The sequence below is a fragment of the Dysidea avara genome, chromosome 10 (genome assembly GCF_963678975.1).
Source record: "Dysidea avara chromosome 10, odDysAvar1.4, whole genome shotgun sequence".
In the NCBI taxonomy this organism is placed as follows: domain Eukaryota; kingdom Metazoa; phylum Porifera; class Demospongiae; order Dictyoceratida; family Dysideidae; genus Dysidea; species Dysidea avara.
This window is the reverse complement of record NC_089281.1, coordinates 20749827-20767206: the sequence shown is the minus strand read 5'-3', so window position 1 is coordinate 20767206 and position 17380 is coordinate 20749827. Positions and strand designations below refer to the sequence as shown.

The 17380-nt window shown below is 36.7% G+C and overlaps 2 protein-coding genes across 2 annotated transcripts; one reads left to right on the top strand and one right to left on the bottom strand.

The window, feature by feature from the left end:
* The first annotated feature begins 1936 nt into the window (after nt 1-1936).
* On the top strand, nt 1937-3394 carry LOC136236843 (uncharacterized). Its single transcript, XM_066027075.1, has one exon. The coding sequence runs from the start codon at nt 1937-1939 to the stop codon at nt 3392-3394; it is 1458 nt and encodes a 485-aa protein (XP_065883147.1).
* Nucleotides 3395-5213: 1819 nt separating this feature from the next.
* On the bottom strand, nt 5214-8483 carry LOC136236842 (protein fuzzy homolog). Its single transcript, XM_066027074.1, has 4 exons — nt 8183-8483; nt 7953-8128; nt 5345-5418; nt 5214-5292 (listed from the first exon to the last, which is right to left on the bottom strand). Exons 1-4 carry the CDS (start codon nt 8481-8483, stop codon nt 5214-5216), a joined length of 630 nt encoding a protein of 209 aa, XP_065883146.1.
* Between the last annotated feature and the right edge of the window lie 8897 nt (nt 8484-17380).

Genomic DNA, 17380 nt, shown 5'->3' with positions numbered 1-17380 from the left:
CCTTCCAAACATATCGAATAATTGAAATGTAAAGTGACCCACAAATATAACTGTGTAGTACTACATTTATTTTATTAAAATTACCAGTCTGTGTTCTGAAGAAACTTGAAAGGTGACTTATAATGAAGTATGTATATGAAAGGTAGTTATTTCAAATTTGAACACTATATATAAGATCAATAGTAAATCAGTGATAATTAAGGCATACCCCTATGCAGAGGCGGATCTAGGATTTTTAAAAGGGGGGGGGGGGGGGGGGGGGGGGCTAACTCAAGGTACTAATCTCTTTGGTGAAGGTATGCAAAGCACACCTCCCAGCATGTGAAGCATGCTGGAACTAGGGGGGTCTGGGGGCATGCCCCGCCAGGAAATTTTTGAAAAATAGATGCTAAAATACTGGAATTTGGAGGCATTTCCACATAAAATACATATTTCTGCCTGTCAGAGTACTGTAGATATTTTATATACTGCCTTTAGATATATATATAGCTCTCTGCAGCATTTGCTAATGGAAAGGTTTGAGTAGGTTCAGACAACCAAGCACATGATGCACCCTCTCACAATGTGTGCATGATATAATAATAATGTTGAAACTGGAAAATTTTGAAATTTGAACGATACGAGATTGAATCTGAAAGCATTTTCAATGGAAATTGTGTACCTGAATTAAGTATACTGGTACCGGTAATAACTAGATAAGTAGATGAACAAGCCTTTTAAACAGATCAATGCACTTCATTGTATGAATGGCGCAGGCAGATTTGGCATAACAGAACCAACTTTTATGTTTACACTGAATGTTCTATTAGGGTAGTTAGGCGACTGTTCTATTAGAGTATCTCGATCTTGTACACTCCATTGCTAATCTGGGTCCTTGTTGCATAACCTTTAGCATAAATCCACTAATAATTCCTTGGAAAGATGTTTATAAGGTGGGTTTATGAGTATTTGTATTATTAGTGATCATATAAATATGCTAAAATAAAATTTCATTATAATCCTCAGCATATTGATCAAGTGAAGTCTATAAGCGAAGGGGGGGGGGGCTTCAGCCCCCAAAGCCCACCCCCTAGATCCGCCCCTGCTATGTATTTTGTTTGTATAAACCGCAGGTCAATTGCCTCATTAAAGTGATAGTACACTTGTGAAACGCGCTCCAAGCAGCTTATGTTTGGTTCAATTAGTAAAGCACTTTTCCCACCGGCTGACAGCTCTGAAACCAGCACAACAACGGAACAGAATTGTTTATCTAAGACTCTGACTGACCTTAGTGAGAAAATTGCTGATTTGACTATCAAACAACGAACACTACACAACTCGGTGCAATCTATATCCTCCAAATTTGTTGAGTCTGCTGTTAACATGGACACTGGTGCTCCAGCTCAATCCATCACTCAAGGAGCTGGTCCATCTAGTAATGCTCTAGACATTATAGATGAGATGGCAGATAGAGATCGAAGGAAAAATAACATTGTCGCATACAATTTCCCGGAGTCCACTGACCGAAATGTTGATATTCAATCATTTAAGGCCCTAAGTGACACAGTTTTCAAATTGGATCTGGATGTAACCAAGGCTATTCGTTTGGGACCAAAGATCCCTAATAAACACAGACCATTACTATTGACTGTTGAAGATGTTGACGACAAGACTTTCATGCTCTCTCATTCTCACTTTCTGAAGCGACACGAACAGTACAACAAAGTATACCTTGTCCCTGATAGAACAAGACTTGAACGTGCTAAGCACAAAAGGGTTGTTGACGAGTTAAAACAAAGGAAGGCCAATGGAGAAACTAATTTGATAATTCGTAATGGCATTATTTCACAGAGACAACCCCGTGTAAATATAATTGCTGAAACCACCAACACTCAGCAGGCTACTAATTGTTCCTGATAGAAGTCTTGCTGGTTCTTCAGTAATGATAAGTAATACAATGTTAAGAACTTTGTATACAAAGGCTGATCAGTTTTTAAATAAGCGTGATCTTCTTTCAGCTCAAATTACAGGTAGCCACCCCCCTGACATAATTATTATTACCGAATTGCTTCCTAAATCACCAAATTCTACTGTTAGCTCAGCTCTACTGGCACTTCCTGGATATTCTCTTTACGTTAACTTTGATCCAGACAAATATACCCCTGTCACCTCTCACATACGCGGAGTTGGAATATTTGTCTCTGAGAAGCTGCAGGCTCATCAAGTATTTTTTCACTCACCTGATCTTGAAGATCAAGTATGGGTTAGAATTCAACTTTGTGGATCTGATTCACTGTTAGTTGGCTGTCTGTATCGTAGTCCTACGGGTGATCTCAGTACTAGTGTTTCATCTCTTTGTAATTTATTTACCAAACTCGATAACTATTCTCACTTATTAGTATGTGGTGACTTCAACTTTAAAGAAGTTACTTGGTCAGACCTTTCAGGTTCAACTACTAATTCTCATATAGTACCTTTTCTCGACTCAGTAGATGATTTATTCTTGTTTCAGCATGTCAACAAGCCCACAAGAATTAGACAGGGTGATTCTCCAAGCCTACTCAATCTAGTATTCACAAATGAAGAGAATATGGTTACAAACTTGTTGCATCTTCCACCCTTGGGTAATGGCGACCACATTTGTATACAGTTTGATCTTTTGTGCTATTTGGAGCCGAAGAATACTGACAACTTGAAATATAATACAAGAGCGGCAAATATTGATCTAATGAAGCAAACTCTTGGTGATGTTGACTGGGTATCCTTATTGGACCCCCTTGATATGAGCGATGCTTGGTTGCAATTTAGGTTGATCTTTCAGGATGCTCTTGACAATTGCGTTCCTACTTACAAGCCCAAGGAGAAGAAAAGCCTATACAGTAACTCTGAAGTGTTTAGTTTGAAAAGGAAAAAGAATCATCTTTGGAAAAAGTACCTCTCGACTCGTTCTCTCATAGACCTTGCAAACTTTAAATCAGTAAATAATCAGCTTAGAAGCTTGACTCGTAACCTTAGAAAAGACTACGAAAAGAATCTGGCTCAAGGTGTCAGATCTAGGCCTAAAGCATTCTGGCAATATGTTAAATCAAGGACAAAAGTACGCCCAGGTGTTACCGAGTTGGTCTCCTCGGATGGGTCTGCAATACATTCCGATACTGAAATGGCTACTCACTTTAACGAATACTTTTCTAGTGTATTTACCTGTGAGGACACCGCAAGTATTCCAACAGTTGATTCAACTAGTTCCCCTCTCCTTGATGACTCCATTGAAATCACTCCTGCAACTGTTTTCAGCAAGCTAATAGCTCTACAAAGTAATAAATCCTCTGGACCAGACGGATGGCCTATAACTATTATCAAATCTGTAAGTGAATTTATTTCTGTACCATTATCTATCCTGTTTATAAATCGCTAAATAGTGGCACTTTACCTTCAGATTGGAAGTGTGCCAATGTAACACCTATTCACAAAAAGGTGCACGGAATCTGGCCTGTAATTATAGACCAGTCAGCCTCACTTCTATTTTCAGCGAATCCATTGTCAAAGATCATATACTGAACCACCTATCCACAAACAACTTACTGTCTCCCTATCAATTTGGCTTTATACCAGGAAGATCGTGTTCCACTCAATTGCTTCTGATGCTGGATTATTTAACTCATCATCTTGATGAGGGCTATTCTATTGACGTAATCTATTTAGATTTCCAAAAAGCCTTCGATACTGTTCCACACCGACGTTTATTGCAAAAGTTAACATCGTTTGGTATTCATGGAAATGTGCTAAAATGGATTGAAAGCTTTTAATCTAACAGAGTGCAACAAGTTGTACTTAATGGCCATAAATCTTCCACTATTCCAGTTACTAGTGGTGTCCCCCAGGGTTCTGTGCTGGGTCCCCTACTATTCACGATGTTTGTAAATGAGATACCATCAATTGTATCAAGTCCGGTGCTATTGTTTGCTGATGATACAAAAATCTTTCGAGTCATTAGAAATAGAGAAGACTATACTGCGTTACAGAGTGACTTAGACTTACTTCAAAGATGGTCACAACAGTGGCTTTCAATTTTAATATTTCCAAGTGCAAACACCTTCACTTCGGCCCAGCCCACCACTATGGTCCTTACTGTCTCAACGGAATATTTATTGACATCAATGCAATGCACAGCGACCTCGGTATTGTTTTTGACGATCAGCTCAAATTCCACCATCACACCACTCAAGCTACTACCAAAGCTAACCGAGTACTTGGTTTGATTAAGAAATCATTTGAATACCTTGACTCTACCATGCTAACTTGTTTGTTCAATACATTAGTTCGACCTATCTTGGAATACAATAATCCTATTTGGGGGCCTCATTACATTCTAGACAACAGAAAAGTAGAGAAGATACAATGAAGGGCTACTCGTCTCATCCCACAACTTCAAGACAAATCTTACTCAGAGAGGTTGACACAACTAGATTTGCCATCTTTTCATTATAGACGATTGAGAGGTGATCTAATATTTCTTTTCAAAATTCTTAACAATTATTTCACCACCGATTTTACTGATATATATACGTACTCAAAATCTATTACCAGGGGGCATCAATTCAAATTGTTTAAGGAACGCTCAAGACTATTGTGTAGATCTAATTACTTTATGAATAGAATCACCAACAATTGGAATAGTTTGCCTAATTATGTTGTACATAGTTCTTCGATTAACACTTTAAAATCATTATTAGATAGTCATTTAATTGATTCAAGATTTATTTTTGTATAATTCAAGAGTTATTTTTGTATAATTACTGCATTGATCGGGTATGCAGGCTGTGCCTTTACCCGTATTTAATCATAATCATAATCATAATCAGTACAAGGATGCAATTTTGCACAGCACAGATTCAACTAGCACTCTAATCAGTCAAAATAAACATTTCTATTTTAATACTCAATGGTACACAAGTAAGTATACGTCACATTGTCAAGAACCTTTTTTGTCCAAAAATATCCAATATTATGTAATTATAATGGATGTGACAATTTAGTTGAATCAGAGAGGTTCTGGATTACAGGTGTTAGATTAGAATTTTACTGGCCAAGTGTATTTGAATCATTCCATAAAACATAATAGAACACACATTTGATGATTTGATGCATGTAGTATTAGAATGAAACCCTTTAACTGTGCGAGTATACATTACAGAACATTCTTGTGCTTAACAAATAAATTTGTACATAAAATGTTATACATAAACTTTACTGTTTAACACTGAATGGTGATGTATATGGATCAGTTCATCATAAAGATTGTGTGATAACCTCCTATAAGTACACATCACACAAAATGTTGTATAACTTGATACAACTCACTTACCCAATAGCATATGTCGGACAAGTATCATTGAACAATACAAATAAACTGTTCACCAAAGCATAACATTTATAACCCTGTAACAGTGCTAACTATAAGGCTAATCATGATTATATGTAGTTGTTTTAGTTACCTATAACTAAAACTAAAAGTACTTTTAGTAAGGCAAATATGTATTAGTTAACTAAAACTAAAATTATTGACAAAACTGACTATGACTATAACTAAAACTAAAAGTCCTTACTAAAACAACAAGGGCGAATCCAGGGGGGGGGGCTTTGGGGGCTGAAGCACCCCCTTCACTTTTAGGCTTTACTTGATCAATATGCTTAAGATTATAATGAAATTTTGTCTTAGCATAATTATATGATCACTAATAATACAAATACTCATAAACCCACCTTATAAACATCTTTCCAAGGTATTATCAGTGGAATTATACTAAAGTTTATGCAACAAGGACCCGGAGCAGCATTGGAGGTGTACAAGATCGAGATACTCTAATAGAGCAGTCACTTAACTACTCTAATAGAACATACACTGGAAGCATATAGTTGGTTCTGTTATGGAATTTTTCCAAATCTGCCTGCACCTATACATACAATGAAGTGCATTGGTCTGTTTAAAATGCTTGATTCATCTACTGGTGTAGTTAATATGCATGGCAACACTTAATTCAGGTACACAATTTCCATTGAAAATGCTCTCAGATGCAATCTCGTATCATGCAAATTTCAAAATTTTCCACTTTCAACATTATTATTCTAATATGTACCTATTGTTGTGCAATTGTGAGAGAGTGCATTATGCGCTTGATTGTCTGTACCTACCCAAACTTTTCCATTAATAAAATGCTTCAGAGAGCCATACCTATAATCTAAAGGCAGTATATAAATATCTACAGGCAGAAACATGAATTTTACGTGGAAATGTCTCCAAATTGCAGTATTTTAGCATCTATTTTTCAAAAATTTACTGAGGGGGCATGCCCCCAGACCCCCTAGTTCCAGCATGCTTCACATGCTGGGAGGTGTGCTTCACACACCTCTACCCAAGAGATTAGTACCTTGAGTTCCCCCCCCCCCCCCCCTTTTATAAATCCTAGATCCGCCCCTGAACAACATTAATATATATATATATATAAGTTTAAACAAGTACATTCTAATTATTGATCTGTAAGAATATATTAATATTCATTACTGAAAATGTTCAAGACTGTACCACTCTTGACCGATCACACATACACGCTAGTAGCATTGAGATATCCTTGCTAATAATATAGCAATGGGTAATCTATGCTGTGCGTTAATTTATCACTTTTCAAAGCATTCTCTGTGCAATTAGCTGGCAGCTGACTTTGCAAACAAAACATTTCAGGAGTTTAGTAGTATCACAAGTGGAGTGGAAGTTGGAGAACGTGGGTGGGCGCAATTTAGGCTTCAAAATGAAGGTACAGTAGGATAGTGACAAATTATATAGGTCTATACCCAATCCTCTTGAGCTGTACAAATACCAAACTCAATATAGAAAATGTTAGGCTATAGTTGTACCAAGCCATTCACCTTTGTGTCATTATTTCTCATCAGTCCGAGTCACCATTCAAGCTTATCACATATGTGACTGAATTTTGGAAAATCACCCATATGGGCGCACGTGAAATAAATAGAATTTTCATGTTTAGTCAGTTGCTAAAAAGTGCATGGCACAGCTTTAAAAATATTTCAAGAATTTTCAGTTGTAATTTAAGGTATTGAGAATGGTTTACAACTATTAAAAAGTATATTTGCACTATAAGGTTTGTGATTTGATCATTAAATATTTAGGTGTCAAATGTGCCCATATGGGTGATCTTCCAAAATTCGGTCACATATTCAGAAAGCTGGAGTGACCCTCAAAATCAACTTTGTTATGTACTGAGGTCTAAAATCAATAGTTTAATGATATGGCAACACAATAGCACTATTAGTAGAGATGCCAACCTCTCAACAATTTTAGGAGTGAGACCTCAAACACTACCAGCAATGTGGACTAGACTCAAGTGCAGCTCCAGGATTTTTGGTAGTGAAGACCAAAAAAAAAAGGTTGCTGCTTGCTCAAAAAGCACAGGGCTGTCCAATTTTAAGCACAGGGCTAATGATGAAGCAGATCAAGCGTGAGAAATGCTTGAGAACTAAGCTGAAAGAGTGAGAAACAGAGGGTAAGGTGTGAGAGTGTGAGATTACTAACCAAAGAGTGAGACTCACACCTAATGCGTGAGAGTTGGCATGTCTGTATTAGGTGGTTTTTGCCTCCTGGTCTGTTGCAAATGTACATAGGTGGTCATATTATTCATTCATGATCAATGATATTGTGTTTCCAAGCAGTGATGTTCTATTAGAGTGCAAGGAGTGTGAAACGTATATCTAGCCACCAACCTGTCCAACTCAATTATTTGGGAAGCCACATGAACCAACTGGGCAATTCTCTTCCTTTATAAATAAGTGATGGGTAAACACCACATACAGTTGATTCGTGTTTGCATATTAATGTATGAGTGTCTGAAAGCTGTTAACTAGAGTATTTGTACAGAGATTGCCAATTCCTCACAGCACGAGAATAACATAACACACACCTCATGAATGGCATAGGTCTCAACTGGTTTGTGGCCCAGAAGAGAATGTAAATTACTGGATGAATTGCTTGATGTAGTTGTAGTATTTAAAGCAGGTAAAACAGAGCCATAAGTGGATTTATAGAAATGCAGCAATACACTCTTTTGTTCATCAATGCTCATTGTACCCTGGTACCCTGTAGAATATAACAGCTATTCAATGATAATATCCTCACATATATTGTATATACCTGGACTAAAGAAGCTCCTTTGAGAAGCTGTACTACCAGATGAGTGAAAGCTGGACAGACACTTGTGAGTGTCTGCACTCCAAATCAAGAAAGCTAGAATTGATGACTCCAAGTTAAATGTTAACGATAAATTATGAAGAAGTGAATGAGACAATATTTTCAGGTTATCACTGACTATACTCCAAAATTGTACTACATGAGAAAGAGCTTGTTCCAGGCTAGGCTCAGCAGCACACAACACAGCAACTTTGATGGACTCCATTAACCTTGTTACTAGCCACCAGCAAGTAAACTGGCACATCTGGGATTTTTTTCTGCATTCTTCAACATTTCAGTTACATGTTTATGACTCACTGTGTCCACAGGCTTTAGCCTTCTCACAGGTCCCTAGTGGGATAGCATTCTCAGATAAAAGCATTGCTGGCGAGAAGTCAATATTTAAGTACAGGTTGAATGCAGAGAAAACTCAGATTGCGGTTGTTGTGGCTCCTTTGGTGCATGCCTAGATTGCATGTTGTGGGGGATCAAGTCACCACTGGGTCTGGGATTTTTTCTGCATTCTTCAACGTCTTAATTACATGTTTATGACTTACTGTGTTCACAGGCTTTAGCCTTACATTTCTCTAAAGCAGTAAGCTCCCTCCTATACATAGATTGTGATGAGTGAGCACAAGTATACAGTAGAATCTATGTAATATTTTGGACATCATAGAAGTCTATATTTCAAAGTATCATGATTTTCAAAAGGTATCTTCTATCTTGGCACATTGTACTAAGTGTCAAGATTACATCCTCATTTTTCAATGGCTCGCAACACGAACAGGTTCCATTGTATACAAACTCTTCCAATGGATAATAGTTACTGTAGCCAGGAGATACAAGAGATATCGAGATTCATGGACATCTGCCTAGCAACTGGAATAGCCCATGTGGTAACCTGTGTTGATATATGGTAAATCTCATTGATAAAGCTTAAACCTTAAACCAAAGAAATAACAGAATTCATACTACTGAACATACAGTACTATTAAACTGTTATTGGCATGTTTAATCTAGTATGGTACAACTATTGTTATGTAAGTACTACCACACAAAAACAGCCAAGCTGTGAAAGAATGGTTCGGCCTTAAAAAGCCTGAGTGAAAAAAGTTGTGAAATCAAAGGTGGCGGCCAAGAAATGGCTGCAATGATGTTTAATGCTAATAAATTTCAACAATGCACACAGCCATTATTAAATTTTTTTTTAGCATTAACATCATTGCAGCCATTTCTTGGCCAGCGCCTTTGATTTCACAACTTTTTTCACCCAGGCTTTTTAAGGCCACACCATTTTTTCACAGCTTGGCTGTTTTTGTGTGAATTTCACTTCTTTTTGTACTTTATATGGCCCCAAAACCAGCCTATGGCTGACTTTGAGGTTTGTTTTTACTCACATTTCTTCTTTCCTATGTAGATACAATGATGATTATTGAATTATAAATGTATTTCATTGCATGATTTAATTCAATATTTGATAATATTATTGTAATACCCTAATAGAGTGCACATTTTTTTGAGGACTTCTAATAGAACATACATAGAATGTTCTAGAACAATCTAGTACTTCTATTGGTAGATCTATGAAATAACAAACGTTTGATTATAAGCAGATTCCAACTAGAAATTTCATTTATAAAGCAGAAATTAAGTGAGGTGATCAGCCAAGGTAGTAGTGGTTCAGTGGTTGGGGATGCAGGTGTTGGGTATGGAGGTCCCTGGTTCGAACTCTGGTAAGTTTTTTTTTGACATTTTTGCACACCTTTTTTACTCCACAGTGACCGCTCTATTACAGTATCTCGATCCTGTGATTTTACACTTGCTTGGTTTTTGCTTTATACTTCAGTTTGTTGCTGTAACTCTATTGCTATTCAAACTATCAAAAGGCACTGCTACGATGATCAGCCTATCTACACACCAATTTTCAAGTTATTTCTATACTTGGTTTACCCTGTAGCCGTGACAGAAGTTTGATCTTTTTTTACGAGAATAAACACTCATAACTCCTTGAATATTACTCAGATTCACAACAAACTTGGTATGTGAATCCATCGTTACACACTCTTCATTTGTGCCAAAGATCAAGGCAATCGAGTTACACGTTTGCATTTTAAAGCAATTTTTGCAAAGTGTGTGAAAAGAAATCAAAGCTCCCATATGGCATAAGGAGGAAAAAAATGAAGAAATTAAAATGAAATTTTGAACGCCAATATCTCAAAAATGGCTGTTGCGAATTTAATTAAATTTGCTGTGTGGCGTACCCTACTTGGGGGACAACTATAATGTAAAAATGATGCGTTTTGGAGAAGGGGCCATGGAGCTATGCACGCATGAAAAAGCTGTTTTCTTTCTTCCTGTAAATATACTCACGGTGTGGTCGCCAGCTTTCTTGGCCACACGACACACTACCATGTGTAATATACTCATGGTGTGGTCGCTGGTTTTCTTGGTCACACAACACACCAGGCTACCGTGTGTCTTGATGTAGTATGGTACACCCTTAGCTTATTTCATTGTTTACACTGTAACAAGTTATTACCAGCTAGGTGTAGCCACGACAACATTTCCACCTACAAGAGACAACCATAATTGCTTTGCACTGACTCTGTGAAACCGTCCAAACAGTCCTGGAATTTGAAAGTACAAATAACAATAATATAAAAAGTAACACTCCAAAAGCTGTATGTATACTGTGATAAAATTTATGAAATAGGAAAATTATGTACTAGGTGGTCAACACAGGTGTCTCCAATGAAAATCTTCCCAATAAAACATAAATTGAAAAGAATTCGGTTTTGAAAGGTTGGCCGATTCTCCACTCATAAAATTGTATTATAGTAAATCTATTCATCTTCTAACACAACCAAATTTTCAATTTTTCAGACACAACTAGAATTTGAAGTATTCTGCAAAAAGTATTTGAGCTATTCAGTAACAACACACTTAGATTAAGAGTATTACATTACAGTTCCCCAGCTTCTTAAACAATATACATCCTAACTAAGCCATCAACAAATTTAACTTATAACAACACCCTACCTGTAAGGTGCTGGGGTCAGAAGGAGCAGCACTCACATCCACACAGTTCACTAATGGTCCCAATAGTACAGTACTGTCCAGTAACAAGTCAATAATAGTATAGCAACACTGGAAGGTACAACACCAAATAGGTAATGAATATCACTTAGTAGTGAATATGTAACAATAATTATCACAATTGTAAGGGTCAACCACACGCACCCACTTTTGTAAGCAACACAATCAACCACTCAACCACAAGCTCACCTAGACCAGAGATGTTATAGTATGAATGAACCAATGATTACTTGACATATATGGTACAACTACTCCAATACTGCAAATAGACTAACAGTATACTCTATAGATGTAAATTATCATCACCAAAATTGCTTCCTACATATTAGAGAAGTGTAAGGATATACTGTTCTATCCCTCCGAAGGTGTCCTATCTATATTGCTATTCTAATGGATAGCGATTGTGTGATCTAGAGGAGAATAAAATGGGATGCTTGAAAAGGCACTCCGCACAAGGAACAAAGTTGCATGAGAAGTACATTAGGCAGAGAAAAAAGTAGCACAAAAGTATACTATTGGATGGAGGGAAAACATTTGCCCTGAGCAGGAATATTGAGCTAATCAGTCAGTCATTTCAACCATTATGCCACAAAACTCCTTGCATAGGTTGGCTAATACAAATGGGTCGTAAATGCATGGGTCAATTGAATGATATAGGTGTTAATGCTTGCAGTTAACAAAAAGAATTCAGCTGAGATCTACATGCACTATTGCGTTGTAGAACACAAATGCATGGCAGGAATACTTTGTTTCTCATAACAACTGCTTTGAAACATGCATCTATTGGCAAGATAATCGTCTTATATCAATGGAATGTAGACAGAAGGACAGCTTGTTTGAATCAAACACTAATTGGCTAATGTTATAATTGTTTTTATATCATAAGATATTTATACTATAAGCAGTAAAACTGCTGCTGCAATAAAGAACCACCTTAAGATCTTTCTTGAGTCTCTCCAGACTAGTAGGATTCTCTAATTCATGTAATCCTAGTACCAGCACCTGACGATACAACAAGGACGATGTATGTAAATGTTGTGTTTGTTTGTTTGTTCACCTCTTTCACTGACAAAAACATGTAAAATATTCCCGTGAAGAATTGTGTATTTCAAAGCTATAAATCCTGTTTACTATATAAATAGCTCAGTTAGTACATACAATACTATTTTGTCTACGCATTAAATAACCAATTATAAATTATTGGCTACAGTACAAACACAACATTCGTTTCAAAGATTGCTATGGCTGCCATATTGATCATCTTACTGATACACATCAAACAGCCAATGAAATATCCAAATAAATATGAATATACCAGTTGAAGTGCCCATAGATATGCTTCTCATACCTCAGAAGAGACACCAAGATCAGGGGCGGATCCAGGAGCTGGCAACGGGAGAGGCACAAACAGACTAAGTTGTAGCTGGTTGGGGAGAGTCAGATTCTCTTGTTAGTTGCTGTATTTCTGAAGCAACAAATAATCACCTCTTAGTAGTGTCTCACTGTTGAATTTTGCCATTTTGGCTAAAGGTGGACCGATACCGATACCAGTATCGGTATCAATGCCGATACCAATGGTATCGGATCGGATCGGTATCGGTAATACAAGGTACAGATACCACAGTAGACACTCACCACTTTTATTAAACCATCTCTAGCTAAGTTTCCAGTAGCTAAAAGCTTAGATGAGCTAATCAGTAACTTAGTTGAGCTAACAAAGTAGCGAAACAAAGCCTTTGCTACTCTTCCAAGTATTGCTGCAATTGCTTCGTGTGTATTCTAATGTATTAGAACACGTGAACCCTTTGTAATTAAATGGTAGTGCAGTTGTTCCTCAAGAAATAAGTTTATGACTACTTGGCTTGCTTTTTCATGAAAAGGTTTGGTTGAAAAGCTGTAACAAACATTGTACATTTATCGGCCGCCCACGCAATTAATTGCCTTATCAATTATATATATTATCAATAAGCTTACAAGAAAACTACCTCAAATCAAGAAATTAGTAATCTACCATGATGTTTATCATGTTTAGCTGTTATACAATAAATATTTTGAAACTTGATTGAACTGAGATCAATCAATTACTGTGATATTTTAATAGCTAGCTATGTATCACAACAATGAAATTTCTATAATAAACTTGTCTAGGCTTCAATGTATAGTATCGGTATCGGTATCGGCAAATAATTTCAGTACAAATACTCGTATCGGAAATATCGGTAAAAAGTGGTATCGGTCCATCTTTTGGCCTTTGCAGATGCATGGTTGTGAAGTCTTAAAAGCTGTTTAAAGGCTTTGAATGGCTTAAACAACACCAACCCAGCAATTATTTTTAGAGGCGCTTAGTACGCAGGACGCTTCTGGGTGACTACCGTATATTTCGAGGTTGAGCAATGCTACTAAAAAAATTTTTTTCGCGGATTTGCAAACACTCCCTAACTATATGAAGGTCTAAATATTTTAAGGTTAAAATTTTCGCTGATAACCACCAAAACCGCGAAATCACCGAAAATTTCCCCCTAGGCTATACGGTATTTTCACAGCTAGTTTGACTTTGGTTTGCTTTGGTTTCAAGCGAATTTGTAATAAATGCTAGTAAAATGTACATATTTTCATGAATTGTATAAACTGATCTTAGCAGGGGCGGATCCAGGGGGGGGGCTTTGGTGAAGCCCCCCCCCCTTCATATTTAGGCTTTACTTGATCACTAATATCAAGAGTTAATAATAGAAGAGAGACTCTCTCTTCTATTATTAACTCTTGCTAATATGCTGAGTATTATAATGAAATTTTGTCTTAGCATAATTATATGATCACTAATAATACAAATACTCATAAACCACCTTATAAACGTATTTCCAAGGTATTATCGGCGGATTTATGCTAAAATTTATGCAACAAGGATCCGGATCAGCATTGGAGGTTTACAAGATCGAGATACTCTAATAGAGCAGTCAGCTAACTACTCTAATAGAACATTCACTGGAAACATGTAGTTGGTTCTGTTATGGAATTTTTCCAAATCTGCCTGCACCTATACATGCAATGAAGTGAATTGGTCTGTTTAAAGGGCTTCATTCATCTACTTGAGTAGTTAATATGTATGGCAATACTTAATTCAGGTTCACAATTTCCATTGAAAATGCTCAATCTTGTATTGTTCAAATTTCAAAATTTTCCACTTTCAACATTATTATTCTAACATGCACCTATTCAGTGTTGTGCAATTGTGAGAGCGGTGCATCATGTACTTGGTTGTCTGTACCTACCCAAACTTTTCCATTAGCAAAATGCTTCAGAGAGCCATACCTATAATCTAAAGGCAGTATATAAAATATCTACAGGCCTATGAATTTTATGTGGAAATGTCTCAAAATTGCAATATTTTAGTATCTATTTTTCAAAATTTTCCTGGGGGGGCATGCCCCCAGACCCCCCTAGCTAGTTCCAGCATGCTTTTTTGCTGGGAAATGTGCTTTGCACATCTCTACCCAAGAGATTAGTACCTTGAGTTAGCCCCCCCCTTTTATAAATCCTAGATCCGCCTCTGCTTAGCCTGACATAAAGTTTAGTATTTTAATCAGAAGTATGGCTGGCTCCTCCAAAAGGTAAGGAAAGAGGGGGGGGGGGGGATTTGCCCTAAATGCCCCATCCTGGATCGGCCATTGAGGATGTGATGCTTGAACCACGTACGGCTTCCAGTAGTTATTATCATACGATATGACAGTACTGTATATTAGGGATCATAAAGGTTTGGGCTTTTCTGGCCAAGACCAGCCTCACAATACCTTCATGGTGCCTTGGCAGTATTAACTAAGCCCAAACATGCCTTCAGTGTAACCCAAAATGCTTCAAAAATTGCTAAGAATTTTTTTTTAAATTTAGTGGAATTAACTGAGTATCTGATGCCTTCAGACAAGTGCAACTCAATAAAAGTTAAGGCTACAGACTTAATTTATTTCACTGTTCGATGTCTCTTCAGCTGACAGGAACCTTTTGGCATACCGTGAGCAGATATGTACATGCATGCTTTATGGACTAACCTGGGTCCTCTTTTGTGTCCCATTTATCTTTGCTGACAGCGTAGGCTGTTGATTTGCAATAGCACCACATAATGGCTTCCCTATGTTTGCAATGGAAATTGTCTGAGTTTTTCAATGTGACTGGATTGATTACAGAGGTTCAAAATAAAACTGAAAGGCTGAAAGCTGAAAATAAGGAATTGCAGTAATTGATAGTTGGGGCACACATTCAGACGAAAATAGTAAACCTGGTGCCAGGCCATTGTTTCTTCTAATGCAGCAGTAAGGGCAGGATATAATGTTGCAAAAAAGTAAACAAAACGTACTAGGATTTTAAGGTGGATTAAATGTCCACTAGTATACTGTATCTTCAGGTATAAGTGACCTCACTTGTTTCACTTTTTTTTGATCCCTTAAAATTCCTAATTTTTTCTTGTACTTGTAAGATATTTTGATAGACCCACATGTCATACACATAAGTTGTTTGCTGTGGTACGTCCAGATAAACTGTCACTATATTACTTCATGTAATGTGGCAGCACAATTGGTTATGATGTGGTTCAGTACAGTAAGGTGTCAAGTACACCATAACAGATGTACTAACCACCAGTCCACATCTATGGGTTTGGATGTCACAAGTTGTATTCATACGTAAGGTGTCGGACATTAAGGTATGTAGCCATGCATACATCAGTTAGATTTGGCGGAGAATTTCATTTGATGGTTTCTTATCAGTCTTCAATAATTGCTATCAGCCAATTGCTTAATATACATATATATATATATATATATATGACTGGAATGGAGAAATTACTCTACTGTCCAGACATACATATTAATTTTTACAACAGCAATGTAGCTAAGTGCAAACTTTTTATGATCAATAATTTTTAACTGCTTCAAGGAAACTTCAATGCTTGATAAAAGTTTTACACAATATCTTAGTCACCACACTACAACTCACCCACTCTCTATTACATAAAGTTTGATTTCAATATTACAAAGCTGTTGACATACTGATTGGCTAATTATGCAACACTAAACATTGTAGGTGCTTTCACAATGTAAGCCAATCCATGTGCCATAATTACATGGGCAGAAAGCAAATTAACAAACACAGATACACTGAGTCACTGAGATAAAATTACAAAAACAAGTCAATGGTAACTATAGGACCAGTAGATAAACGAGCAAGTAATCCAGGAATTGAGTTATTCTGTATACATAGTAAATTAGTGGGCTGCCTTGTTAAAGCTTTTGAAGTTCAGTAACATCATCTGTTATCTCAAAACTAACTACTTGGGGTAACTCTTTGGTGCAAAGCAATGTGAATATTTGTAGCTGGTTCATAAAAGCTTTGAGAAAATTGCTGCTCAAAATATGAACAAAAGGAACCATATAGTATTTTACTTAACACATATTATCACCATTTGTACTGTACCTTTGTATGCATGGCTGAACTACCAGTTTCATTTTCCTTCCAGCTATCACACAAAAGCCACCTTACTCCAAATCGGTCACTTATTCACAATACTGTACATGTAATGGTCAGTGAATCACTATTGAGGTTTATGAAGTGACAGCTGGTTAGTGACCTTGATGTGACTAAACCTTAACTAGAGTCATGAAGAGTGATCTTTGAATAATACTATGTGGTATGAAGAACAAACATTTGCAGGTATTTGAATAGGTTTACAACTATCAAACTGCATCATATGGACTGTTAAGATTGTCTTATATATTTAATTTTGTATCATTGTCATATAGAGCTATTAGTCTTATAAGAAGTGTTCCACTTGAGTCTGAGCTAACTAACCATTGAGTTGAAAATACATAACTGTAGTTATGACAACAGTCAAATTATATTACATAGCTACAAAGGCCTAGTGGATCTAATTCAGTTACTTAACCAATGTTAACAAATCTAAATTAATTCTGTAGTTCTCTGTTTGTATAAGATGAAACTCTAGACTATTAAAAGTTGCAATGATTACGTAACAGCCATAGATCTACCAACAATGGCCAATTCTTTTGCCTTTTTTTG